General features: G+C 39.8%; 1 protein-coding gene across 7 annotated transcripts in view; it reads left to right on the top strand.

Moving 5' to 3' along the window:
* Positions 1–26,370, top strand: part of uggt2 (UDP-glucose glycoprotein glucosyltransferase 2) — a 45,578-nt gene extending 19,208 nt beyond the window's left edge. For 2 of the 7 annotated variants that reach the window (XM_086267772.1, XM_086267773.1), the window contains exons 23-41: positions 599–730; positions 2,177–2,307; positions 2,644–2,739; positions 2,943–3,045; positions 6,772–6,851; positions 9,242–9,431; positions 9,556–9,714; positions 9,848–9,933; positions 12,454–12,538; positions 13,481–13,563; positions 13,884–13,907; positions 20,235–20,339; positions 20,452–20,536; positions 20,634–20,816; positions 20,943–21,103; positions 22,023–22,137; positions 22,223–22,339; positions 22,924–23,089; positions 23,222–26,370. In XM_086267772.1, the coding sequence (XP_086123898.1) occupies positions 599–730; positions 2,177–2,307; positions 2,644–2,739; positions 2,943–3,045; positions 6,772–6,851; positions 9,242–9,431; positions 9,556–9,714; positions 9,848–9,933; positions 12,454–12,538; positions 13,481–13,563; positions 13,884–13,907; positions 20,235–20,339; positions 20,452–20,536; positions 20,634–20,816; positions 20,943–21,103; positions 22,023–22,137; positions 22,223–22,339; positions 22,924–23,089; positions 23,222–23,247 (2,127 nt within the window). In that variant the 3' untranslated portion in view covers positions 23,248–26,370. Of the gene's footprint in view, positions 1–598; positions 731–2,176; positions 2,308–2,643; positions 2,740–2,942; positions 3,046–6,771; positions 6,852–9,241; positions 9,432–9,555; positions 9,715–9,847; positions 9,934–12,453; positions 12,539–13,480; positions 13,564–13,716; positions 13,798–13,883; positions 13,908–20,234; positions 20,340–20,451; positions 20,537–20,633; positions 20,817–20,942; positions 21,104–21,547; positions 21,761–22,022; positions 22,138–22,222; positions 22,340–22,923; positions 23,090–23,221 lie in introns of those variants that run through there. The other 5 variants (XM_086267769.1, XM_086267770.1, XM_086267771.1 and 2 more) reach the window with 5 other exon arrangements.
* The last annotated feature ends 151 nt before the right edge of the window (positions 26,371–26,521 follow it).

Below are 26,521 nucleotides of genomic sequence, written 5' to 3'. Positions count from 1 at the left end.
TAGGCTGGAAATAGAGATGGGGTGATAGGTAGGATGTAGCAGTGTGACTTGAGACCCAAAGCCAAGGGATATGAGTTTATTATTGGCTGCCAGACAGACTTGCTGACTGGATTGTGCTGACATTATTGGTATTTCACCTGTTCTCCTGAGGAGAGAAATGTTGGAGAAACTAATAACCTGACTCCACAAACCCTCCACACTCCCAAACCTAATTTGTTATAGACAAAACTGGCAGGGGTTTAATTAGGAGTTTGTTATATTAATTACAAATTGATTAATCTCATTTTCACACATGTGCATTTCTGACAGGTCTGGCTGAAATATTTTATGTTTGAAAACTGCAGTGATTGTGCTGATGCGAGGCATCAATGATTCTGTGAATAATTTTTATTTTTTTTGTCTCACATACATCATTTTTATGTCAATGCATCACTCTTTATATTTTTGGACAGGCTGAAATGAGAGAAATGTCTTTCAGCTGCGTTATTGGATATTTCAGTTGACCACAAACTATGGATTACATCACATATTCTTAGCCAGCCAGCGATGCAATCAATTTATCTGACATTGTAAACAAACTTTTGTTTTTCTGCTGTAGGGCATGGATATGGATGCCTTTGAGAAAAAATTCAACACCCTTGAAGTTGATTTTATCCGCACTCAACAGTTATTCTGTCAAGACGTACTGAAACTCAATCCTGGACAGCGTGCAGTGATCAGCAATGGGAGGGTGAGTGGGCTCCAGCTTATGCATAGTTAAAAACTGACAATGGATGCAGTCAATCAGATCAATGGCAGAAAATCCAGGGTTTTTCCTCGGTCTAAAAGAACCACGCCACTAATGAGTGAACACATATACTTATGGCTGTGTAACTTCTGCTGTTATTTTTTGGCATATGGGTAAAGGCTCATGAGTAAAAGTAACCCCACCTACATAAAAACTCAGTCCTGGTGATTTTTCTCTGGGCAAAAACCAAAGCTCTTTGGTGCTCGAAAATTTCATAAGCAGGAAAAGCCCTGCAGTCATGCTACACACGGAGGAAGCAAATGTTTGCAATAGTGTCATATTTTCTGTGCATAAGCAACTTCCCAATATTCTAATCGGAAACACAATAAATAAATAAACTGTGTGTGATCACAGTCTGAACAAGTAGCCAGCCACAGTTCAACTCATTTTAACTCAAAGCTTCTCTCCCTTAATGTAGTAATGCAGCTTGTACAGATTCCGAAAACCACGGGAAATTAATAAGCAGTACAAAAGTATTGTTAGAAAATCACACAAAATTAATCACATGATTAATATCTACCTCTGTTCTTTAAAAGTAACACATCCAGCTTTGAAAATGTATTAAACTGTTTTAGATGTTTAATTTCAGTATACGACTAACTTAATGAAACTATTGCCCTGTTCAAAATTAAGTGTGACAGTAACTTGGCAACTAATGATCTAGAAGATGACTTCTTCTTGTAAGAAGTTTCACTGGGATAAGGTTTTTGACTTGAGACTCACCAACTATCAATTTCCTTGTGACTTGAAAAATAGTTACTTTGACAGGCAGCTGATTCTTTAGATGGCTTCTCTTGAATAGAAAACATTTTATTGCCAGTGACAAGAAGCACTGGTGGTGTTATTTGCTACAGCAGAGAAAGATTCTCCATGCAGCTGCACTTTTGGAGGATTTTTCCCTCTAGTGTTTTCAGAGTGCTTTCTTAGCACTGTCATATCAGCATGTCTATTTCTCAAAGGTCACAAGTGGCAGGCACGGCTGTGTGTGTGTGTGTGTGTGTGTGTGTGTGTGTGTGTGTGTGTGTGTGTGTGTGTGTGTGTGTGTGTGTGTGTGTGTGTGTGTGTGTGCACACGTGCTCACTGTACGTGTACAGAGCTGGTGACTGATGTCTCAGCAACAGCAATGCTGACAACCACGGATAAAGAGGCCAGTCTCTGTGATGGCAGTAACAATTAATATTATCTTACTTTGCTCTGCTGCAGTGGTAGGGCTCTTCTCCCAGAATAGAAAAACCAGGCAGCCTCACTGAATACCGTGACTTTAAGTGGATAAAACACTGTGTCACAATCACATTACATTTAACATCCCCTGGGAAAGTTGTACATAATACATGGTGAGATAAGAATGGGAAAAGTCGTGTTCTGACTGTGTTATTTTCCTCATGTTAGATCCTTGGTCCGTTTGAAGAGCAGGAAGAATTCACTGTGGAGGATTTCCACTTGCTGGAAAAGATTACTCTGAGCGGTTCTGCAGAGAAAGTCAAAGCCAGAGTTAAACAGATGGGAATGAAGCCAAAGCAGTATGTTTGTATTTCTTTTTGGCCTACTTGTCTCTTTTAAGTGTCTGTGATAGAAATGTGTGCATCTGTTTAAGCGTTCCCTCTGTGTCACCTTTGCATTAAGTTTGTCTAGAATTATCTGTTAGTGTAGGATTTTCTTTTTTCCTCATGTATCAAATGTTTGAAAGTATTCTGTCATGAAGAAATGTCACTTTCTCAGTTTTAAGGTACAGTAGCCTGATTAAGGCGTGACTCTGCCTATTTAAAGCTTGATATTATATTGCGCAAGGGCTGGTTAACATCTTCACTAACACAAATGCTTTAAAGAAAATGACAAACTGATTTTTTCCCCCTCAGTGCCAGTGACTTAGTTATGAAAGTTGATGCCTTGCTAACTGCAGCCCCCAAAGGAGAAGTCAGAAGAGATGTCCACTTTATCAAAGACACCCACAGGTGGGATTTCTTTTTCCCCTTTGGGATCTGTAGTCTCATTGGAAAGTATTCATGCTCCTTTTTTTGTAATGGGCCTGAAAATTGCAATGCCATCATTTCAAGGAGTGCCAAGCTGCAAGTCTTTTGATTTGCAGTTCTGCTGATTAAGGATTGTATGACGTTGTTTGTTGAATTCGCTCTGGTGTGCTTTTTTTGTTCCTCAGCGTGCTTCATCTCTCTCCACGTGAGAACGAGGTGTTCTATGATGTTGTGGCAATCGTTGACCCCCTCACAAGAGAAGCACAGAAGATTTCCTCCCTTCTGACTGTAAGCTGTAGTGCATTTTTATATTTTTCCCCATTATTCTTTATCATTTTCTGATATAGGAAGAACTTATAAAATCACACCTAAAATCACTTTCAATGTAGGAAGGGTAGAAAGACATGCAGATTGCTGAGGTAAAAAAAATATGATAGACTGTGTCATTTTCAGGATCATACTGGGATCCATTTTAGTCTTTATATTCTTTTATAGACTTTACTTTAAATACAATAATTATTTGTTTATTGGAATTATTGGAAAAAAAATGACAAAGAAAATGTGTATGTGGCATATACATTAATTAATTTGGCCAGAAAGTTTTCACAACATCCATCCAGCCATCCATTCTGTTCCGCTTATCCTTGTCAGGGTTGCTGGAGCTGGAACCCTATGGCAGCTACTCAGCTACCATAGGGTGAGAGGGAGGGTATAGTCTGCCAGTCTGTCGCGGGGCTAAAACATAAACACATACAGCTATTTGTACTCACATTCACATGGGCAATTTAGAATTACCAGTTAAGCTAACCCCACTAACTGCATGTCTATGGACTGTGGGAGGAAGCACGAGTGCCCGGAGAGAACCCACGCAAACATGGGGAGAACATGCAAACTATAGACAGAAAGACCCCGGACAGGTGGTGGAATCGAACTCAGGACCATCAGGGGATTGTACCATCAGGGCCTCCGCCCCTTACTGCCACTTGGGTGGCTGTGGCTTTGGTGGTAGAGCAGATCAGCTACTGATTGGAAGGTTGGTGGTTTGATCCTTGGCTTCCCCAGTCTGCATACCAAATATCCAAGATACTAACCCCAAGTTGCCCTCCGATGCGTTCTTCGGAGTGTGAATGTGTGTGAATGTTGGTTAGTTTGCACTTGAGTCTAGAAGTGCTTGTATGAGTAGGTGTGAATGGGTGAATGAGGCATGTTGTATACTGCGCTTTAAGTACTCCGGGAGACAGTGTTGGGAAGGTTACTTTTAAAATGTATTCTATTACAGAATACAGAATACATGCCCCAAAATGTATTCTGTAACGTATTCCGTTACGTTACTCAATGACAGTAACGTATTCTGAATACTTTGGATTACTTAATATATTATCATGCTTTTTACAACAACGTGAATGTACTATTGCTGTGTGATTTATTACTATTACTGAAGGTCCGCGACTCCGAACTGTAGTAAAGGGACCTCTGACTAATACGGCGGGGTCCCTGTCGGCTCGTAGCCGAAAAATAGCTTTACTTTGTTGTGTGGGTCAACTTTTCTGGCGAGAGACAGAGACAGGCGTTGAAAGGCTGCTCCAACGGAACTTATTGTTTTCGGAGGAAAACACGAACACGGTGTACAGTCGAGTCTTAATAGCTTACTTACAACTGGGCTCGTCAGGCACTCTTCTTGGCTGCAGTGGTTATTATTATATTTACATGCTTCCAGCTCCCGTTTTTCCTCGATGACAACTCGTACCTTTCCACTCCCCTTTTTCTCCCTCCTCGCGCTCACAGACCCATAACGGGTATGGCAGTCCATTCTCCCTGCAACACGGACTACACTGCCCATGATGCTACATTCTTTAGAGCTATGCTTGTAGCATTCTGCCTGTTAGCTTAGCACAACAACAACAACAACAACGAAAAGGCGCTCTCTCACCCAGGAAACACACAGTCGCAGAGAGAGAGAGAGCGTCGCCCTGTAACCATGGCAACCGTAACGCTGCCGCCTGGAACATCAGAACGTAGCTGTCAAACAAAACCCAAACAGTCCTGACCCGCGACAATATGAAACAGGAAAGTACCGCAGTGTAATCCATTTATTTCAACAAAGTAACTGTATTCTGAATACCACCTTTTTAAACGGTAACTGTAACGGAATACAGTTACTCATATTTTGTATTTTAAATACGTAACGGCGGTACATGTATTCCGTTACTCCCCAACACTGCCGGGAGAGTAGAAAAGCGCTATATAAGAATCAGTCCATTTACTTATTAACACACAATGCACAATACACCTGATCCCTATTATGGGTCCTGCAGGTGGTGAGCCCACAGAAGGGCGGACCCAGGTCATCTCTTCGGGCTGCACCAAGCCTAAGCCCCCTCCCTCCACACACACACACACACACACACACACACACACACACACACACACACACACACACACACACACACACACACACAACATAACATACAGGAACCTCGTAGGTGCCGATTAATGGAGGGGAAAATTACGTGGTGCTGTTGGCTGGTGGTGGCCTACAGCTCGCACTGTAGCAGTGCACAGCACAGTGTGACGCATTGGGAATGAGAATTAGCTCTTCCAAGTCTGAGACAATGGTTCTCAGAAGGAAAAGGGTGAAGTGCCTACTCCACATCAGAGACGAGTTGCTGCTCCAAGTGGAGGAGATGAAGTATTTCGGGGTCTTGTTCATGAGTGAGGAAAGAGGGGAGTGGGAGTGGGAGACTGACAGATGGATTGGTGCAGTATCTACAGTGATGCGAATGCTGTATCAATCCTTTGTGATCACTTGTAGTGAAGGGAGAGCTGAGTGTAAAAGCGAAGTAGTCAATTTATGGGTTGATCTACATTCTTACATTCTTACCCTTACCTATGCTCATAGGCTCTGGGTAATGACTGAAAGAATTAAATCATGGACACAAGCAGTAGGAATGAATTTTCTCTGAAGGGTGGTTGTGCTCTTGTAGACAGGGGAAAGATTAATTCTTTCGTGAGGGACTGAGAGTAGAGCTGCTCTTTCTCCACGTCAAAAGGAGCCAGTTGAGGATGTTTGGTACCCGATGAAGTGTTTAAGAAATGTCCTACCAGGAGAAGGCCCTAAGTAGACCCAGGACTCGCTGGAGAGATTATGTCTCTTCTTGGGAATGCACCTGGATGAGTAGGGGACAGGTGGGAATAGGGATGTCTGGACTTCTGTAATTCTCTAACTGCTGTGCCTGGGACCTGGCCCTGGATAAGCAATAGAAAATGGATGGACGGACGGAAGGATGGTTGGATGGATGAAAATGTATTTGCCCCCTTTCTTATTTTATTGTCTATTTGTCACATTTATGTATTTGATATTCACAAATTGTAATGTTAATGAATGAAATGATCGTCATTTAAAAAACTGCATTTTATATTTGCTTAAAATATCTAAGTAATATAATTTATTAAAGGGAAAAAGCTATCCAAACCTACCTGGCTCTGTGTGGAAAAAAGAAATGACCTCCACCCTTTTCCCTAAATAAATGTAAAATTGCATTTTAAACTAACCCTGGGTGTCTTTGTCTAATATTTTTAAAAAAAGAAAGAAATGAGTAAGGGGACAGATACTTTTTCACAGCACTGTAGTACAAATACAACATGTCAGATACTGAACTTGAGAAAAGTTTGTATTCATCTTTGTATTATTTTCAGTTGACTTGAAAATCATTGCATTGTAATTGAACTGAGATTTACTCAAACTTTCATATCTTGCAAATGCAATTGTACTATATTTAATATAATATTTTTTATAGATATAATTATATAAGATATTTTTCTTTAACTGAAAAAATAATTTTTGAAACGTATGTAAGGATATCTATGCTTTCCCATTGAAGAACTTTTAAAAGTTCAATATAATAAGTAACTAGTAAGAAAACGGCTCACGTGTGTTTTAACACATTTCAGCCACTTTAAGTTGTACTTGTTTCTTGATTTTTAACTGGGTCATATTTTCTGTGAATCCTGCAGGTGCTCAGTCAAGTGGTCAATGTGAGACTGCAGGTGTTTATGAACTGCAGGGCCAAGTTATCTGAGATGCCTCTCAAGAGGTAAGATCTAGCTCCAACAGTAATTAAATTTTCCTGTTTGGCTTGTTTGTGTATCCTCTTACTGCTGCAGACTTAGCATCTCTAACTTGGCCCGTCCTTTATACTGCACAGATGCAATCTGCTTAATAATAGTACCTTATTGCTTTGGGCCTCCACTTGCATCTCTGGGCAAATTGCTTACAACCTTCATTGTTGCAGTTCAAACCATGCAGTGAAAACAATAGTAGTAATAAAAAAAAAAGCAAATTAAAGGTTGAAACTGTTCATCAGCATTCAGCTCAGATGTGGTGTGGGCTTTTATTTATTTATTTTTGTGAAAAAGAAAGATGACCAAAGCCAAAAATCCTTCAAGAATTAAATCTCCACTTTCCAGGGAAGATTTTCATAATGACTTGAATTGACCAGACATAGTACCAGTATAATTAAGGATATATCCCTCCACAAGTCACTGGCACATCTACTCTCTTCAACCCATCCACTCCATATCCTCCCAACTGACAACTTGCCTGTATTTGATGTAACTGACGACTTGCTACATTTATATCAAGTAGCCAATAAAAGTACATTATATGATCTAAGTAAACTAAATGTCTACAATCAACCTGCAGTATTAATCCTCTAATAGTTCAGCATATAACAACAAAGACATGTATCATAGTATTTACCTTTGTGGGAAAGGTGTTTTGTGTTTTGCTTTCTTTATATGCAATTTTCACTTTCTGCCTGACTAAATGTGAGCTCATGGGTGAAGGACAGACTCTAAAAAACAACAAACAGGATCACCCAGCCACACATTGTTGTTGGCGTTGCTGGAGATCTGTGGTTTGTGGAAACAGTACCCTTTTAAGAAAGAAATGTCCTAAAATATTATATATCATTAAATACTCTCGCTAGAAAAATCTGAAAGTGGACTAATTTTATACTATTATTTATTTATTTTTTAATCTTTTTTTTAACGCAAAGTATCTACTTCGTTTTACTTTTTAGAGCCACAGGCTTGGTAATCTTACAGCTCGCCCCTGGAGATACTGCTGATGGTGGGAACACATGAATCCTGCTCTATGTCACTGGATTCATTTTAGTCAGTAGTGTACTTCTCATAGCAGTGAGACTGCCGCAGGGCTGCTCATCTTCTTTCTCTCACTTTTCGTCTTGTGGGGAATTGGCCATCTCACAAATTGGAACCAATCAAATGAGCACTCTGTGTTTCTTGTAGTGTGCTTGGTTTTACCTCCTTAACTTTAACTTTCTCTACTGCTCCCATCTCACTCTGGAGTCACCACATTGCTGCTGTAGTTGGTAATAACTTCTGAGAATTCTCATTCTAAATAAGAAATGTGTTATAGGCATTGCGAATTAAAAGAATTAGCATTGGTAATGTTTATCTGCCACGTTATTTACACTCATTACAAGTCTTCTGTGTCAGAGGGCACACTGAAGAAAAACAATTAGCATAAAGATTAGCCTGGAGCTAGCCTCTGCACCAATTGTAATGATGGAGAAAGAGAAGTTTCCAGGTACACAGAGTGCAGCACGTAGTTCTGTTATTGGTTGAGCAAGAACACTGGCAGTAATAGAATTAGATTCCTCACTTTGAAGAAATTGTATATACCCAGCTGTCACAACAGGGCCCATCTCTCGTGTCACAGAAAGAAGACTATTGCACAACATGTCATCATTTCAGTGCTTGCTGAAGAGGACAATGAGTTTTTGGATGGAATTTTTATCTCGGTCCAGTGGAAAAAGGTTCGGTCTTTTATTTGTTGCATATTATAGGTCATCCAATGATAATCAGTGAATCCTTCCCACCTGACCCACTCTGAATCATTTCTCTTAAATACCTCTAGTATATTTAATTACCTTGATACCTAAAAGTAGATTAAAAAAAGTAAACCTTTACTATGCTGCAACTTGTTTTAACCAGCCACTTATTCAACATATCTAGTGAATTATTCAATAACAGATAAAGCATCCAGGGTACCAGTGCTTGATTCTGTTACTCGATGTCGTAGACGTTAAATTGGTTTCATTTTTGATCTTGAAACTATGACACATCTCAGGATATTTATGCTCAAACTTACTTATAGATAATTGTTCTGGCTTTAGGTTGTGACACTTGGAGTGTGTGTAAAGAAAAAAAAAAGATCTTGTTGTGTGTTTTAACAGAGCTGTACTTTTAGGCTTGGAAATGCCATGTAGCTGTCTCATATACTAAGTTATGAGGACTAAAAGGTTTTGGAAAAAGGACTTGTGAAATTACAAGATGCTCATAATAGGCTGAAATATTTGTACAGAAAAAAATAAGCTGATCTTGAGGTCAGTTTATTAATTTTTTTGTTGAACTGAAATTTATGGAATGGCCCTTAACTTGATTTTGCTTGTCTTCACAGTTTTTACCGCTTTGTTTTGGAGCCGGATGTTATTTTCTTGGCCAATGACACCGTGTCTCCAGGGCCAGTTGCCCGCTTCATGGAGCTCCCAGAAACTCCGCTCCTCACTCTTAATATGATCACACCTGAGAGCTGGATGGTGCAGGCAGTCCGGAGCCCGTATGACTTGGATAACATCCATTTGCAGGAGGTATTGTAATGCTGACTCATTACTACCCAGTGATCTCATCATTCTCACATTTAGGTAGCGCCAAAGTGCTTCCCCCCCATCTATTTTAGTGCTCTGTAATTTGTTTTTGTTTTTTTCTTTCCAGGTGAACAGGGTTGTGGCAGCAGAATTTGAACTGGAGCACCTCTTGCTAGAGGGCCACTGCTTTGACCTGTCAACTGGCCAGCCTCCTCGTGGACTTCAATTTACGCTGGGCATGAGCCGAGACCCACTCATGTATGACACCATTGTCATGGCTAACCTGGTCAGCAACCTTTTATACTACAACCCAAATTTTCTTGCACTGTGTTAAGTCCAGAAGCATAGCTTCTTTGCACTAGGATTGAGAATGAATCATATTTTAATTGCCATTACTAAGGCCATTTCCACCAAAACAGGGATACTTCCAGCTGAAAGCAAATCCTGGAGCCTGGATCCTAAGATTACGTAAAGGGAGATCAGAAGAAATCTATCAAATCCTAACGTGAGTTCTTCTCTGTTTTTATTTCATCTTCATCAGTTAAGCAGGTAACAGTCAACATGCCGTCAAAGGAGCTCTCAAAAAAGCCCAGATGATTCCAGGGTCCTATTTGTGACGAATGATAAATCTTCACAATATCCTACTGCTTGCTGCACTCCACAATGCAGGTCATTGTAGTCTACCACAATAAGGAGAGTACTGGAGAGTAAAGGTTAAAACCAGGTTTAAAACTTACTGCAAGTTCAGTGGAGCAGTATTTGTTTGACAATAGCAGAGTCAGTCACCTGTTCTCAGCTCAGCCCAAACTACATCTCACTCACAAAACTAAGAAAAAAGGACCAGATTTATTCGTGTTTATGTTCATTTGTACAATTTCTAAACATCCTATGCCTATCTTGTCTGGTGGGTACAGAGCCACAAGCATGAAAGCTGTTTTGAAGTCCTGATATTTCTAGATAGACCTAAGTTATCTAAGTAAATAAGTCGTGTTTATTGGGCACCTTTATCCATAGCTCAACATCAAAGTTGCTTTCAGCTAACTCTCCATTTCATTCTGGTAGCTATGAAACCCATCACTATGGCAACGTGGACCACTGCTGACATTGTAGCAATGCAAGGTTTTGATGAGTGCTCAGAGTTCTGCTCAGCATTGAGCTGAGAGAGACAGGTAGGAGGAAAGGGTTGCTATTAAAGAGAAGACAGAGTAGAGAGATGATTCAGCTGGTCACCTGCCATGGCATCTACCTCAGACAACAGAATATCAGCAGCAGAATATGTTTTAGTTGGGTTGGCGTAGGAGTCAAAGGCTCCACATACTAAAGTGAGCGAGCTGTGGTTGTCTAATTTTCCTGGATAAATAAAAACATTACTTTGCTTTGGTTTGTTGGATAAATATCTAGCAAATGCAGCTTTTTCAGTCCTTGCACTCTTTGAATTCTGCACTTGAAATGTGCTTTTTGCACTTTTCAGTTTGATCTAAAATAAATCAAATTCTTCTTTTTTCAAGGGAACCTCTTTTTACTTCGTAACATAACAAAGCGGCACTGCCTTACAGCAAAGTGGTGGTAATCCCAACTGTGTATGCGAGTCTGTATGGGCATTTCTAGTGCGCTGGTCCAGATGTCCCTACAATCACAGATACTTTTCTCTCTGGCTATCCTCACATAAGATTTAGGACACATACAGCCCTCGGTTCTTCTCGAATCATTTCAGACAACCAAGATTTATCCCCCAATCCTCCAGGTGAAGCTAAGAGGTGATGTCATTTTTCACCTTGGCAGTGTCATTATTCTTGTGGTTAGCGGCACTCTGCTCTGGTTAGGTGGCCGATCAGAGCCTAGTGGGAGTGTCTGCGCTCTCCAGTCCCAGAGTGTGAATTTTCCTCTTCCACCCGTGCTGCCAAGACACCTCGCTCTGACAGCGATGAATGAGATGGCCAGCTCTCCTCTTCTCAGAGCAGGGATACAGATTGATCTCTCGTGCTTTCTAAAACAAGCCCTAAAGACTGTCTTGCACCGTTGACAGCAGAAGGGGCAAAATACAAGCAGCACTTGAGCATGAGCGGTGGAGGGGTGCATTGGCTCCAATGAGAGAGGGGCATTTATCATAGTGATAAGGTTAGATTTTTGCCTTTAGTAAGCATTGAGGTTGTAATGGCTTGTAGTGCATCATGGCCTATTGCTCATCTCCGCCTGAAGTTTGCTCTCTGGTGTTTCACCATTAGGCCCAGCAGATTCTGCCTGCCAAAACACATTCTGTGCTGGGAAAATCAGTCCTAAAACAATTACATTGAAAGGCTGTTTTACGGAATCAATACTGCACAGACTTTCTCATTAAATCTACGAGTATATAGAGCAAGGCTGGGAAGTAGTGATGGGTAAAATAATGGTAAGGTGATTCTTAATGATGATGGAGGGTAATGAATATGGTCAGAGTGTGACCCTGGCAGCTGTCCCACTATTTGCTTTTAAGTGTGTGCTCACACTGTCGGTCCATTAGCAGCTGTTGTCTCCTTCATGTGTTATTTCCATGGATGAAGCATGTAAAGCAGTCTCTGCCACTGATCACATGTATTTCCCTTTAATGTTTGCAACAGAGACACTGCAGGTCTTAGACTGATTGCGTTACTTGAAATATTAGCTCTGGTGTTCTAATGTTCTTTGAACACAAAATCAGCGAAAAACAAATGCTTTAAATGTATTTCTGTCTATTTGAGTTTCACATTTTTCAGCTTAGCAAAACTTCTAGATTATAAGCTTGAATGATCAATTTGCAGTAGCAGTGTTAAAAACAGGGATTTAAATCCTAGGAACATTAATTTTATTGTTCTTATTTAAACACGTTTATTAATTTGCCTAACAGAGACTTGACTTATGACTGCTGATGAATGTATGTCTGTTTCTACGTTAAAGTCTAAATTCTTTACATGTATATCTGTGAGCTGCAGATTGTTTGACAAATAAAAAAAGTATTAAAACTCTCAGTAACAATTAGCATTTTCTCACTCTCTATCCACTTTTTCAGGCACGATGGAACTGATTCACCTGCAGATGCCGGTGATGTTATAGTTGTGCTGAACAGTTTCCATAGTAAGATCATCAAAGTCAGGGTGAGTGTGTTTCCTGTTGGATGTGCTACTGTAAATGTCACACTGAAAATGCTTTTCTTCAGTTTTCTATGATATACGGATCACAAATGAATGGTGTGAAGACAACTTAACACAATCCAAGCTAAAATACACTGGACAAAAGTCTTGAGCCACCTCTTACTTCTTTATATTTTGCTTCCAATGAGTCAGACTTTTAAATGGTCTAAGCAGGGTGCTCTTAAAAAAAGTTGAGGAAACTTGACAATTGAATTAAAAAGAAAAAGTGACAGGATCACAGAGATGCATCTGGTCCCATAATCATAATAACAGTTTGCCTCAAGGCACTGTTGTTGTACCGTCTGGTTTTGGTCCACCACGCAGTACCATCTGGAAAGAATATGATTGGCAACAGCTTCATTTCTCAGCATGACAATGAGCAACAAACACACTGCCAATGAAGTAAAAACATACCTGGGCAAAACACAGTGGAACACTATCAGTCATGGATTGGCCTCCTGACAGCCCTGAGTCTTATTGAAGCAGTGTGGGATCATCTTCAGAGAGAATGGAAAATAAAAAGACAGCCAACATACAAAGAAGAGCTTTTAATTTCCTTCAAAGAGCTTGGAGAACTATTCCTGAAGACTACTTAAAGAAATTACAAGAAAGCTTGCCTGAGAGAGTTCCCGCTGTGTTGAAGAATAAAGGTGGTCATGCCAAATATTGACTTTCAAGCCTGTTAAAATTGTACAAATATTTCCAATGTATGTATGCACATTTTTTAAGTCCCTGCAGCTATTTCTCATTTTTCTCACCAAATATAAAGAAATTAGAGCTGGAAGTTTTCTAAGATGTGCCTAGGATTGACTGATTACAAATTAATGGTGTCAAAACAATTTTACATAACCCATGCTAAAATATTTTCCAGTATTGTTTTATTTTCTGTGTATTGTATATTTATAGGTGCAGAAAAAGGCAGACAAGCTTGGCGAAGATCTTTTAAGTGAAGCTAGTGAAAGCAAAGGCATATGGGAATCCATAGCAAGGTGCGTAATCTCTTCAAATACAGCTTATATTTGGTTGGCTTTAGGTTTAAAGCCCTTCTCCAGCTGACAGGCAGTAACAGCTGTGAGCTCATTGATGGATTGATAGATGTGCTGATGCGCCTTCCATTTGTCAATTATACATTGCGGTTTCAGGAGATCTTACTCCTCCCCTGGATCCAGACTGCAATATTATGCTGTAAGATCTAGTCTTGCAAAAAATATGTGCTTCTGTAGGTATGTGTGTGCATTTGTGTGTTTTCCTCCCAAATCCTTCCTAACTGTGTGATCCTGTCTCCTCACTTAATGCTTGCTGTGTGAAGTGTTTGGAGCACATTTGAGAAAAGGTAGGCAGTTTTGCTGCAAACCATTTAACACCTAATACCTCTCGTCATACTCATTAGCATGCAGTGTTTATTGGTCGCTTTTAGTGCTCTCATAAGTATTGTAATGAATGGGAATCAGTCGTGATATTCTATTCTAATGGTAATAGTGTAGAAAGGATTTTTTTCTTCTTTTTTTTTGCATTTGTTTATTCATGTGATGATTTTTTTTTCTACGATTTCAGCAAGTCGTGAGGTAATTTGCAGCCTGTATTCATGCGTAAGGTCAACTTTTTTTTTATTGTGTTCACTTGCATATATCTGCACACACACAGCATTAAGCTGTATTGTTCAGAATCAGAAATAATAGTCATAAACAGTGCTACGGGATTCATCACAAATCCTGTTTTGCTGACATAAGTAACATAAAGTAGGAGTGTTTAGCTTGATTTTTTTTTCCCTTGTTCTGGGAATATGTATGTCACCTGTCTGCTGGAACAGAGCAGAAGAGCAGTACCCAGTGCTTTCATATTTCATGTTGGATGGTATTTCACTATGTTTAGCCTACTTCAGCCTCTGATTGAAGCACTGGAGAAGATGTTATATGGGGACTGAAATTCAGCTGGTGCACTTTAAGCAGGTGGTTAAACCCTGACAGAGTTTGGTAGAAAGAAACAGCTTGTCTGATGTCATCGTTTGTGATCTTTTGTTATTGAGTTTTTGTGCTCTAGCATCAGACTAAATGAGACTCATTAATGATTTATCTTGTGATGACCTTATACCTGCTGCTATACTTAAAAAATAGAGTGAATTAATGAGTGGAGAAGCTCTCCTACTGAAAGACAATAGGAGTGAGGGGAAGTTTTTTCAGCTTTGTTGCTTAAGTGGACTTCTTCGCCACAGTGCTGGATCTGTTATGCCTGGAACCTCACATTCAGTAGTGTGCTGTATTTGCTATTGGATTGTATAGTGCTTATCAGGTCTAGATATTATTTGTGGGCCCTATATCCTGGGGTGTTTTTGTATTATGAAGTGTAGCTAAATGTTACCATAAAAAAGTACTTGCAGTCAGAGTTATAACTGAAGTACCAATAAATGATCTAGCATGTCCTTGATGTGCTGGCAGAGGTGCTTGGAGAAGGATCACTGCTGCTAAATAATGAAGCAAATTGAACTGGATGGATTCTTAAGACCATTTCTAACTTAGTTGCATTTATTATCTCATGATAGGCTTATATTTAAATAATGACAATACCCATGCCATTAAAATGTTACATAAAATGCTTAATAAGATGGTTGCTAGGGGGGGAAATCTCCCTTAAGTGGCTGTAATGTATATATCTAAAATTAAAATTCAGTTGCATTTGTAGACGAGAGTGTTTTCTTTCCTCCTTTCAAAACTAGGACAGGCAAGTCTCGAGTCTGTTAGAAGCCTGTTGTCCATAAGAGAGGATATCTCTTCTCATTAACATCCTGCAGAGCAAAGAGTAGAAAAAACAACTGTCTGAAACTGAGGATTAAGAGCCAGCGTGAAGCCTCAAGTTTTGGCTCACATGAATTAATTGTACACATACTGAAGTGGTCATTTGACACTTTTAAACATGTTTAATGTGAATTTCCACCATTATAACAATAAACAGTCGAGTCCTTTACTATTTGGATAGTAACACTATTTTTTTCTTTTGTAATCTTGCCTCATACGTCACCATTATAAAATAAAGATGTGACTGAAGTGCAGTTCTTCTATATTCATTCAAGAGGTATGGGAAAAATCTTGCATTAACTGTTTAAAAATTAAAGCTTTTTTATGCATAGTACTTCATTTTGGAGGGCAATCGACTTAGGAGCAGTTAAACTGTCAAGTGAGGCCATTTATCACAATATTCAAAACTTAATTTAAAATCTGGAGTTGATTCAAAGTGTTGAGCTTGTATTTATTAGCTATTCAGTAGAACTCTTGATAGAAAGTCCAGAGAGAAAAGTATCTTCACAACATCTAACCAAATCAAGTAGTAGAATCAAGAGACACCTTCATGAATGCAAATACAGAGGCCTGACAAGAAGGTTGTAAACCACTGGCTGTGCTAAAGAGCAGGAAGGCCAGATGAAGGAAACAGAACAGTACGGAGAAGGAGGAAAGCAGCATGCCAAACACCAGATACCACATTATCTGTCAAACATGGTGGAGGCAATGCTTTGGCATAAGTATGTGTGGCTGCCAGTGGAATAGAGTCACTAGTGTTTATGCATGATGATAGAATTCTAAAGTGTACAGACTCTACTCTCTGCTTGGATTCAGCAAATTGCTGCAAAACTTATCACTCATTGCTTTGTAGTAGGGCTGCACGATTTTGCATAAAATGAGAATCACGATTTTTTGGCTTAGAATTGAGATCACGATTCTCTCACGATTTTCTTTTCCAATATAAATATTTATTGCACTTATTAACTGCACATCAACTTCGTAACAGTTGAAACTGAACATAAAAACAACAAATGTCTCACGTTTTGTTGTTGCTGCAAAATGTTGTACTGCTTGAAATTCCGTCTCCACCGTTGCTCGACACTGCGTGTATCGAGCAGGTAGTGCAACAATAGAAAAATAGTTGCGGGACGGCACTGTGTAGTGTTTGTCTAGGGTGTTGATCATTTTTCTAAATCCCTCGTTTTGCACAGTGTTGATGGGAGCCATATCTTTGGTCAGGTGATAAGTGATAGCCTCCGTAATTTCTTTGTGCCTGCGGGAGTTCGACGTCTATAGGGAAGCGCTGTATAAGGTTCCCGTTATTGATGTTTGGGTGGTTGACCGGGATGGATTTTCTCCTGTCACTTTCTCGTCATCCCTGACGTGCTCTCCGTTGTTTTTTCCCTGCTAATTTTAGCATCACATGGCACAGCTTCTGTATCACGTGGTATAAGGCTCCGCCCTTTTCATTTGTTGAGCAGGAAGAGTGAGCGCTTGTTTTCATGCAGATTACGTCCCGGATCAAAATGCGGTACAATCGTCGTCGTCGTCTTTTTTTTTCTTATTTTCTTTTTTAAATCGTTGTCATTTGGAAATGAGATCGCACATAAGTATGAATCGAGATCGCGATTTTCTAACGATTAATCATGCAGCCCTACTTTGTAGTATAAATTGGTAATGACTGTTATCACCACAAAAGCAACCCAAGAATTTCTTAAGGCAAAGAAATTGGATATTCTTTAATGGCCAGGTCAGTCACCTGTCTCAGCCCAGTGGAACAGCTTTTCAGTTACTGAAGTCAGACCCACAAACAAGAAGCAGCTGAGGACAGCTATTTGATAGCTCAGATATTACAAAGTTAAAATCCCAAGATTTCATCAAAGACGTTGTAGTTTGTGATTTTACCAAAAGATAGTTGATTTAATGGTAACGGTGACCTTAAAGCATGACCTCATTTATATCCTTAAAATAGTTCAAGAGAGTCATTGTAAAAAGCTGAAGACGATGTATTTTCCCAATCTCCCAAAGAAACAGTGAGATGCACTCATGTCAGCAAGCATCACTAAGTCTAACATTGCTTTAGAGCAACAACAGGACTGATTCCAAATGCCCCCCCCCCCCCCCCCCCACACACACACACACACACATTTTTGCGTATTTTCTTTGTTTCGTTTTGAGTTTGTCATTTAGCTGCCTCTGCCCTTTGTCTCTAGCATGGAAAAAATTAAGTAATTGTCTCTACCCAGCCTGAGGAACTTAGCAGTGTTTGTTATGCTGCACTTAGAAATACCAAGCATGTGGACCACATGGGGTGTGAGAGAGAGCAGCGCTGATGTTACCTGAGGGAGATGTTCAGGTTTTAGGTGAAGGGTGCTGTAAAAAGCACATTTGTGTCATTGTTTTTCTAAACTGATTCTAGATAGCCGGAATAGAAAGTGTTTTCCGTGTATTTATTTGCTGAAATCCTTGTTATTAGGTTATCTTATATTGCTCTGTATATACTGAGATTGAGTAAGGCAAATGTATTGATTCTCCATAATGGAGAAACTGAATGTTATTTTTAACCTGTCATGGTGTGTTGCGCGTGTATATAGGTGTATTAGTAGTTACAATGGGGGCAATGAATGACTCGGTAAATGTCAAAACACCCTGTTCAATCTAAATAGGCAGAGGGCAAACAGAAGTAGAGCTTTGTCCAGTTGGTGTTGTCCACAGCTCAGGATTTATACAGAGCTCTGTGGACCCTTCCAGAGATCCAGATTATCTTGGGTGAGTCAGCCAAACAGGTTCTCACCTGACCCTCCAAAGCTGCTTATCTTGGGAACCCTGTTGTTGTGCTGGAGGCCCTTCATAATGCCTGGCTTAGTCATGGCAGGCAGTCGGCTTCCCCAGATCCCACCGATGTGTGGTGACTACCCAGAAGCCAACTGTTCAACTATCAAGAGTCATACTTTATCTTGAACAGGACTGCAGGCACATTATTTTCAGAACTACAGATTTAAAATAAGTAAATAAAGGGCCATCGCTGAGTTTGTGTTTTGTGGGTATATCTTTCTTATCGGTAAGATGTGCCTGAAAGAGTTGGTTTTAGAGGACATGCAGGGACAAACTGTATTCTCCCTCCCCTCCCTTCACACCTCCCTCTCACTCACTGGTGTCTTCCTGAAGCCTGGGGGCTGAGGTTGTGGTTGTGATTGAGTGTGGGAGAGACACTCCTTCCCTCATCAGCAGTCTATTACAGACAAGGACACAGTTTGACTGCAGACTCATCTACCCTCCAGCACAAGTCCTGATTTCTGTCTGCTAAATGTGCCTTGCATCATGAACCACTGCTCTTTAGTAGCGGTTAGGGTATGTTGATGCATTCCCAAGTGTGGAGAGTGTCCTTACTTTGGATTTTTCCTGCATTTGTGCCCTTATCTCAGCATATAAATATTTTAGCTCGTCGATTTTTATCTGTTCTTTTACATTTAAGTTAATTAAAAAGCTAACATTTGTCTGAAAGGTAATGTGCTGACTTGCTTGGCATTATCTTCATACGTGTGTTCCACATTACTCTACAAAATCACTCCAATCTTCTGTCTTCACGTTTGAAAAGCTACTAGTCTTTTTTTCTAAAACACTGTTGATTTATTTTTTTAATTAATTAAATTATATAACCTTTATTTATACAGGTAGTCTCAGTTTCTCATTTACAAGAGAGACCTGTGTCCAACAAACAATACAGTTTTTTTTCATCTGCTATGCAACTAATAGAGTACTCATTCCCATACTAGGCTGAATCAGTTCAATTTCCATTTCTTAAAAAAATAAAAATATTTAAGTCATTTAAATCATTCAGTTGTAATCATGGTATTCCTTCAGGGCCATTCTTCCTGTGTACCCTCATCCAGCCACACAGGGTAGTAGGGCAACGGCCATGTGGATAATTCTTTAAAAAGGGGTCTGATATAATTGCACCTGAACCATCCCAGTTTTAATTATGAAATGAATCTGTAGAAAGCAACAGCATAAAGGTTTAAATAAACTGTGAGGATCATAATTTCAATCAAATCTGGAAGCAATGGAAACATGTTTACAAAAAAATAATTAAAAGAGCTACTATAGATAAGTCTGCATGTTTCTTTGGAAGTCTCTCCTCAGGAAAAGCTGCCACAGACTTTCCACATGAAGAAGACTGTTGCTTTTAAAGGAGATAATGGACACTGATGTGATTGGCTTGATTTTTATCCAAGCCCTAACACAATTAACTATAATGTATGATAATTCATTTTTGCATTACAACCCATTTTCTTTTGAAGTGTCTCAAACGCCACACTGTGTCAAAATTGCACCAGTGAATTGTAATAGTGCACTTACACTTTACAGCTTGAATCATAAAAATGGTGCCAGAAGTATTTGTGTCATCCCTGCCAAAGTCATCAATCCTATGACACGATGCTCTCATTTAAAGCAGGTCATCTATGCATAAATCTTAAGTGATTTGCTTTTCAAATGAATCGTTCACTTTGTATCATGGACTCTGTTAATGTTGTGGGGATGGAAACATGAAGAGCTGAATAATGTTTGCTGGGTCTGTTCTAAAACTTTATTTCAGCCCTCTCGTTGGGAGCCAGCAGGAGCTGAAAATCATATCAAATGTGTTGATTTCCACAGCATTTCCATCCCCATTATTATCATTTTATTTGAATAAATCATCTCGGCGTGTTGCATCGCGTTGCATGGTTTGTTTGAAAGTGTTTTCTGATGGCTGTTACAGCTGCTGTTACCTCTGGCAGTACAAAAGCATGGTGGCTGTTGGCTTAGTTTTGATTTATTGTCACTCTATGAAAAACACGCATCCAATCCAAACACAACTGACTCGTGTATCATGGTCTCATTTACAGCATCACAGGTGGTGGCTCAAAGAAGGATGACGGAGAGAAGAAAAAAGACGACGTTCTGAACATTTTTTCTGTGGCCTCGGGCCATCTGTATGAGCGTTTTCTGAGGTGGGTCAGTTTTACTTTCCAAACACGCACTTCCTTTTCAAGCGCTACACATTGTGTTCCTCTTATCCCTGATCCTCAAACTTAACCTTTTCCCATTCTGTCTCCAATTCAGAATAATGATGCTGTCTGTGCTTCGGCATACACAAACACCTGTCAAATTCTGGTTTCTCAAGAATTACCTATCTCCTTCTTTCAAAGTAAATCTTTACTACATCACATAAATATTTCGCTAGGCAAACCCAGCTTTTGTATTTCATTAATTTGACCTCTGGACTTCATTTTTGCTGTGGTCAGGACACCATCTCTCACATGGCAGAGTCATACGGCTTTCAGTATGAGTTAGTGCAGTACAAGTGGCCCCGTTGGCTCCACCAGCAGACTGAGAAGCAGAGGATTATCTGGGGATATAAGATCCTCTTCCTGGATGTTCTATTCCCTTTAGCTGTGGACAAGATCATCTTTGTGGATGCCGACCAGGTAAAGATCAAACAGAAATGACGTAGGAAACCGCTATATTGGAGTGTGCAACTGAAAGCAAGACTTTTTGAAGTGTCATCTGTTCTTTGGCTGCTTACCAAAGTCTGTCTTTGCTGCGTGTTGCAGATAGTTCGAGCTGATTTGAAAGAGTTGAGGGATTTAGACTTGGAGGGTGCTCCTTATGGCTACACACCATTTTGTGATAGCCGCAGAGAGATGGAAGGGTATCGTTTCTGGAAAACTGGATATTGGGCGTCACATCTGGGACACAGGAAGTACCACATCAGGTAAACTTCTACTAATCATTTGATCTCTGATGTTTTACATTTTGCTGAGAAAATCAGCAACTGCCCTGAATGTTTGCCACTTGCGAATGTCTCTCACTGTAAAATGATGGACTTTAAAATTGTTTGATAATGGCCTTATAACCCTTCCCAGATTGATGGACAGCAACAATTGCTTCTCTAAGATCACTGATGATGTCTTTTCCTCCACTGCATTTTGTTAATTCCTATGCACACTGTTTCCACAATTGGCTTAGTGTTTTTGCTAAATAAATAATGCAATGGATTAATATGGTGTCATACACCTCAGAACTGAACATTTAACTTCTAGTGAGAAGCCGTTTACATAGGTGGGCTTAGAGTTAAGTGCTTTATTTTTGTATACAGTCATGGCACATATAAAATCATAAATCACTGTCATGAATACAATGTTCTGCTCCTTGCTAGGCTTGTGGTATTGAATTCTCCTTCTGTCAGTGTGATGGCTAATCAGACAGCGAGGCAGCCAGTGGATGAACAGAGAGCAGAACGTTTCACTTCACCACCGACTGATAGTGTCGGAACAAGAAAAGTCAGAAAACCACAGCGACTTGATTGGATACCAGCATGGTGCTACGCTCCAAAGAGCAGGACAAAAGCATCAAAGATGACAGATGATCAGTGAGACCAGGAAAAACACGAGGCATTGAATATCCTCTGGGAGACTTAAATCTAATAAGTGTTAAGTGAAACTACATATTCTGCACCTCTGGGTTTATTAATATAGTGTGTCAGGTACAATAATGTGAATGCGGCTGGGGTATTTATCTTCATTTACTTTTTTTTTTTTTTCATTCCGGTGGGATTTCCCCTTTCAGGAAATGGATTTCTAACACCTGCTTTCCATGTCTCCTCTCTCTCTCTCCGCTCATATTTCTTCCAGCGCCTTATATGTAGTCGATTTGAAGAAGTTCCGTAAAATTGCAGCCGGGGACAGATTACGAGGCCAGTACCAAGCCTTGAGCCAAGACCCAAACAGTCTGTCTAACCTGGACCAGGTATATAACTCAGGCATAGTGCTGTTGGATTACGTGTTGCAGAGTTTGCTCTTTCAAGACTTAATTCGTTTTGTGATATTTGTAGGACCTTCCTAACAACATGATTCACCAGGTAGCCATCAAGTCTCTTCCTCAGGAGTGGCTGTGGTGTGAGACATGGTGTGATGATACCTCTAAAACCACTGCTAAGACTATAGACCTGGTGAGTCGCACAGCAATTAGATTTGACTGCGTAATACTAAATAATAATGTGGGAGGCTAAGCGGGACACACGGTCTTTGCTGAATAATTCAGCTCCAAATGAAATTGTTCCTTTTATTGAGATTGTAAAATCCACAAGTGTCTTCTTTAAGTTCTTTTTGGGTTAACTGAAAAATATCTCTGTGCTACATTATACGCCTTATTATCTGCTTTATTTGTTGTGATAGCGTGCTGCAGCTGCTACAGCTCTAAAATGCAAGAGCATCCTCGCTGCCACAATTGTCCATGAGGCATTGGTATTTAGGAAGCAGCCGAGGAGCAATCCTGCAGCGTCCTAAACTAATTTAGAGAATTACTGGACAGGGTCCAGTAGACTGGAATAGGAAGTATTGTTTCATTGTAGTATAGGTCACCACTTGGTAATTCAGACACAAGACATAGCCTAATGTCCTTTTAACCGAATTGGAAATCAAATTAGGTTTAAATGCCTGTCACAGACAGCGCTGAGAATGACGATCTGACTCGTTGGGAGAGAGCATCACTGGCGGCATGACTGATGTGTTTTTATCTGCTTTTCTCGTTTAGTGCAATAACCCAATGACTAAGGAACCCAAGCTGGTGGCTGCAGCGAGGATTGTGCCCGAGTGGGTTGAATATGACAGGGAGATCAAAGAGCTGCTGAGACGGGTCCAGGAACAGGAAGACACAACAACACAAAAACAGATTCCTGCTGCCTCACAACATAAAAAAGGTTACTAATGATATATTTATAGGGCTACAAAGTCTTTCTGTTCTTCTGCATGGTTATTCTTACCCCTTCTCTTACCACTGTGATCATTCTCTGCATTTCTTTCCAACTTTCTCCCCTCCACACTCTGCACAGCAGACAACCACCGTGATGAACTTTAGTATCTGCCAGCACCATGCTGAAGAGGAAGGAGGCAGGCACCTTTTGCACACAGGCCACCTGTGAAGCTTGAAGACAGACAGTTCCATCTAAACATAGCCATGGAGTGTTACATCTCCAGCTGGAGGAGGATGTGATATTTTCAGACGCCATACCTGCTTCTGCACTCGGTACATCTTAGAGAATCAACACGTGGTGTAATTGTTAACTGCCAGCTGTGAACTCGTGGTGTGCTGAGCACTACAGACACATCTTGTTAAGTAAGTGGTTCCTGAAAAATGAAGCTAAAACAGAGAGTAAAAGCGTGAGGCCAGTAAGGGGCTTTATTAGGTATGTGTTGAAGGACAAACAGTGGGCATTTATTGCACTGATAATGTGAGCAAAGAATTCAATTAGCAAAGGCACATTTCTACAAATCTAATTTAACCTTTCTTTGAAAATTTTAAAAGCTACTTTTACATCTTCTTAATTTATAATTATGAAAACATTAGGACTGAATTGTCAAATGAAAGTTTTTAAAAATTGCTTTTCAAGTTGTTACATAAAAAAGTGTTAAACGTCTTTGAATCTACACACCTGAAATGTAAAGCTCCCCTCGGCAGACATTTAGGAAACAACGTTTCTCCTGCAGCAGTCCCCTCTCCTATTTTTGCCACCCAATGATGTACAGCATGTTCTGAAGGAAGAATTATCCTTCATTATATTATATTACTTTTATTACCTGGCCCAAAAAGACCTGTAATTGGCCATAGGCTTTTGTCCCTGCCTAGATTTTCCAGTCCAGTTCCCTCTCAGACCACAGAAATGACAACACACTGAAAGGATTTTCTGGATACCAGAAAGGTTATCTGCCCAGGCTTTAAATTACAAATTTTATCTTGGTCAGCTGCTTGTCCAAAGACAGGGGGTGTATCTTCAGCTATTGGCGTTATTTTTACATTATTTTGGGGGATAAAATACATTTTTGAACCGTAGCAAACATCGAATATCAGTATACAAACTATGCTGCTCTTGTATTTCAAAGACTGCGCCATGGATCGTAGGTGGGTGAAGGTGTAGTCTTTGTCCCAAGCACATGTAACTCTGTCATCAGTTCTGTCCCCTCGGGTGTAGCCATGCATTCACCTCTATGGTGCAAACCATTGTTTTTTTTCTTTTCTATGATTTAAGGAAACGTGTAACGTCAAAAAAAGAAACTCTAAAAAGTTGTTTAAAATCACTAATTGTTCTTTTGATGTTTTCTCTCGACTCCAAAAATTCTTTTTTAACCATGTGATGAAAAAGTATTGCCTTGTTAGATGGTAAAGTATTAACTTGTTTCTTAAGTTATATCTCAGTGTTTGAGTAAAAGCCCGCATTCGACCTGGAGAGGTGAAGAAAAACATTTAGCTTAAAAATAAATGTAAAAGCAGAGCAGTACAACTGCTGCCGTCTTCGTGTCCCGTGCACACGCTGTGAGACAACTGAGAGCCAGGCAGGAAAAAAAAAAAGGTGTGGTGTAACATATGACTTTAGTTCAGCAGCCAGGAGGGGTGTACTGTGAAGCAAGTTTAACATCGCAAGGCTTTTTCTTTGCATTAGCTCACCATAAAAGCTAAAGCCTGAATCAGATATAATCAGAGTGTGATAACAGTGGTTGTAAATGTTATTTGTTAGCCCAGGCCCTTTAACTTAGGCTTCAGGCCTGGGCCCACACTTAAGAAAATGGACCAACTCACTTCAGCCAAGATCGGGGTGTTCTCCAAAGGCTGCTTTTTACTTCTACTGCAAATGCTCTTCTCTGCATTTTCAAGCTTGAGTACACATTAATTTGCAAATAAATCAATAAATTATCTTTTATTGAATGAATTAAGGTAGCCTGCAATTAAATAAAGTCATTACAGTAATCTTTATCTCCAGCTGCACCATTAAACTGATGTAAACATTAATCAGTTAATAGGATGTATAGAATTCTGAAAAGGGCCATCCTGCATAATCAGTATGCAGTTTATTTCTGGTAGTCGTGTTCTTTCATGATTTTGAAAGCAGAGCACTGCTACTCTTCAGTAAAGGTAAATAAATACTTCCTCAGCCAGTAAAATAGTTATTAAATTGAAAATAGGTTACATTTGTAATATTGACTCAAAAGCCTGGAAACTTTTTTTTATACACCAGTTTTAAAAGATGTCTTTATTTCTGTTTGATTTTTCTGATTTATATATCATATACACATATTCAAGTACTACTTAAGTACCCACTGAAGTAACTACATGGCTACCACCACTGTGGAATGGAGGTGATTATCATTTTGACTTTTTGTTAAAACCTACATTACTGTTATTGACTGAGCTTTCGCTGTGATAAATAGTCAACCAATAATCAAATAACTGCAATACCAACAGTATAAAACTGACTTTGCAGCAAATCAGAACCAATTGTAAGGATATTTATGCATTTTGCGCATCATCAGTTGACTGTATGTGGATTCTGCCAGTTTACTGCTACTGTATTAATGTGCATCTCTGTGGGTTTATATATAACACAGTAATCCCACAGCGGAGCGTCTATGTCATTCTTTAAAAACTTGTAAAAACATGGCACTCTTTACAGCAGCCCGTCATTCAGAACTGTCAAAACTGTGAGCAGGTAAGGAGTTCATTGTAAGTAGAGAGCCACCTTGGTGACATTGAAATCTCCCGTCTTTAGTGCCATCATTCTTTTAGCCCATTCATCTTGCTTTGTGGTACATCCCTCAGGCGAGACTTTAATATTACGGATGAAAAACTCCTCATTTGCACACTTAAGGTCACGGTTAATGGATGGTAGGGGATTTTAAGTTATTACAAGATGTTTACATGTTATGAGTCTTCAACTTCACTGTACTTCTACAGTTTTTCTTGGTTTTTTGTTTCAATTCCACAATGAACCAGTTTTGTCTCAGGAATCAACTGTCCCAAGATCAGCGTTGCTGCTGGACTGAAGCAAACGGCAGATTTATGTCTTAAAAGTGAACATTAAAGAAAACGGGCGCAGGAAGGCTGCTCTCAGGGCACCCATCTTTCACTGTGCTGTGTCAAACTGAACTGTTTATATTACTGTTTGGTGGATCAAGAATAAACCTTTGCTACAAAATGTCATTGCAAAAATTGTTTGCGAGTTGTGCTCACCACTGAGGTCAGTTAATGATTCATGGTCCAAAAGATGTATTTGAGGAGATTTTCTTGGTCTGTTCTTCAATATATACACTTTCAGCGTGAATTTAAGGAGTCACAATTATTACCCTTTAGTCTCTGTCGA

Source organism: Aulonocara sp. 'chitande type north' Nkhata Bay, linkage group LG16 (genome assembly GCF_057382095.1).
Source record: "Aulonocara sp. 'chitande type north' Nkhata Bay isolate Kocher_YH1m ecotype deep benthic linkage group LG16, A_spYH_male_GT1.1, whole genome shotgun sequence".
In the NCBI taxonomy this organism is placed as follows: domain Eukaryota; kingdom Metazoa; phylum Chordata; class Actinopteri; order Cichliformes; family Cichlidae; genus Aulonocara; species Aulonocara sp. 'chitande type north' Nkhata Bay.
This window is presented reverse-complemented; position numbering and strand designations above follow the sequence as displayed.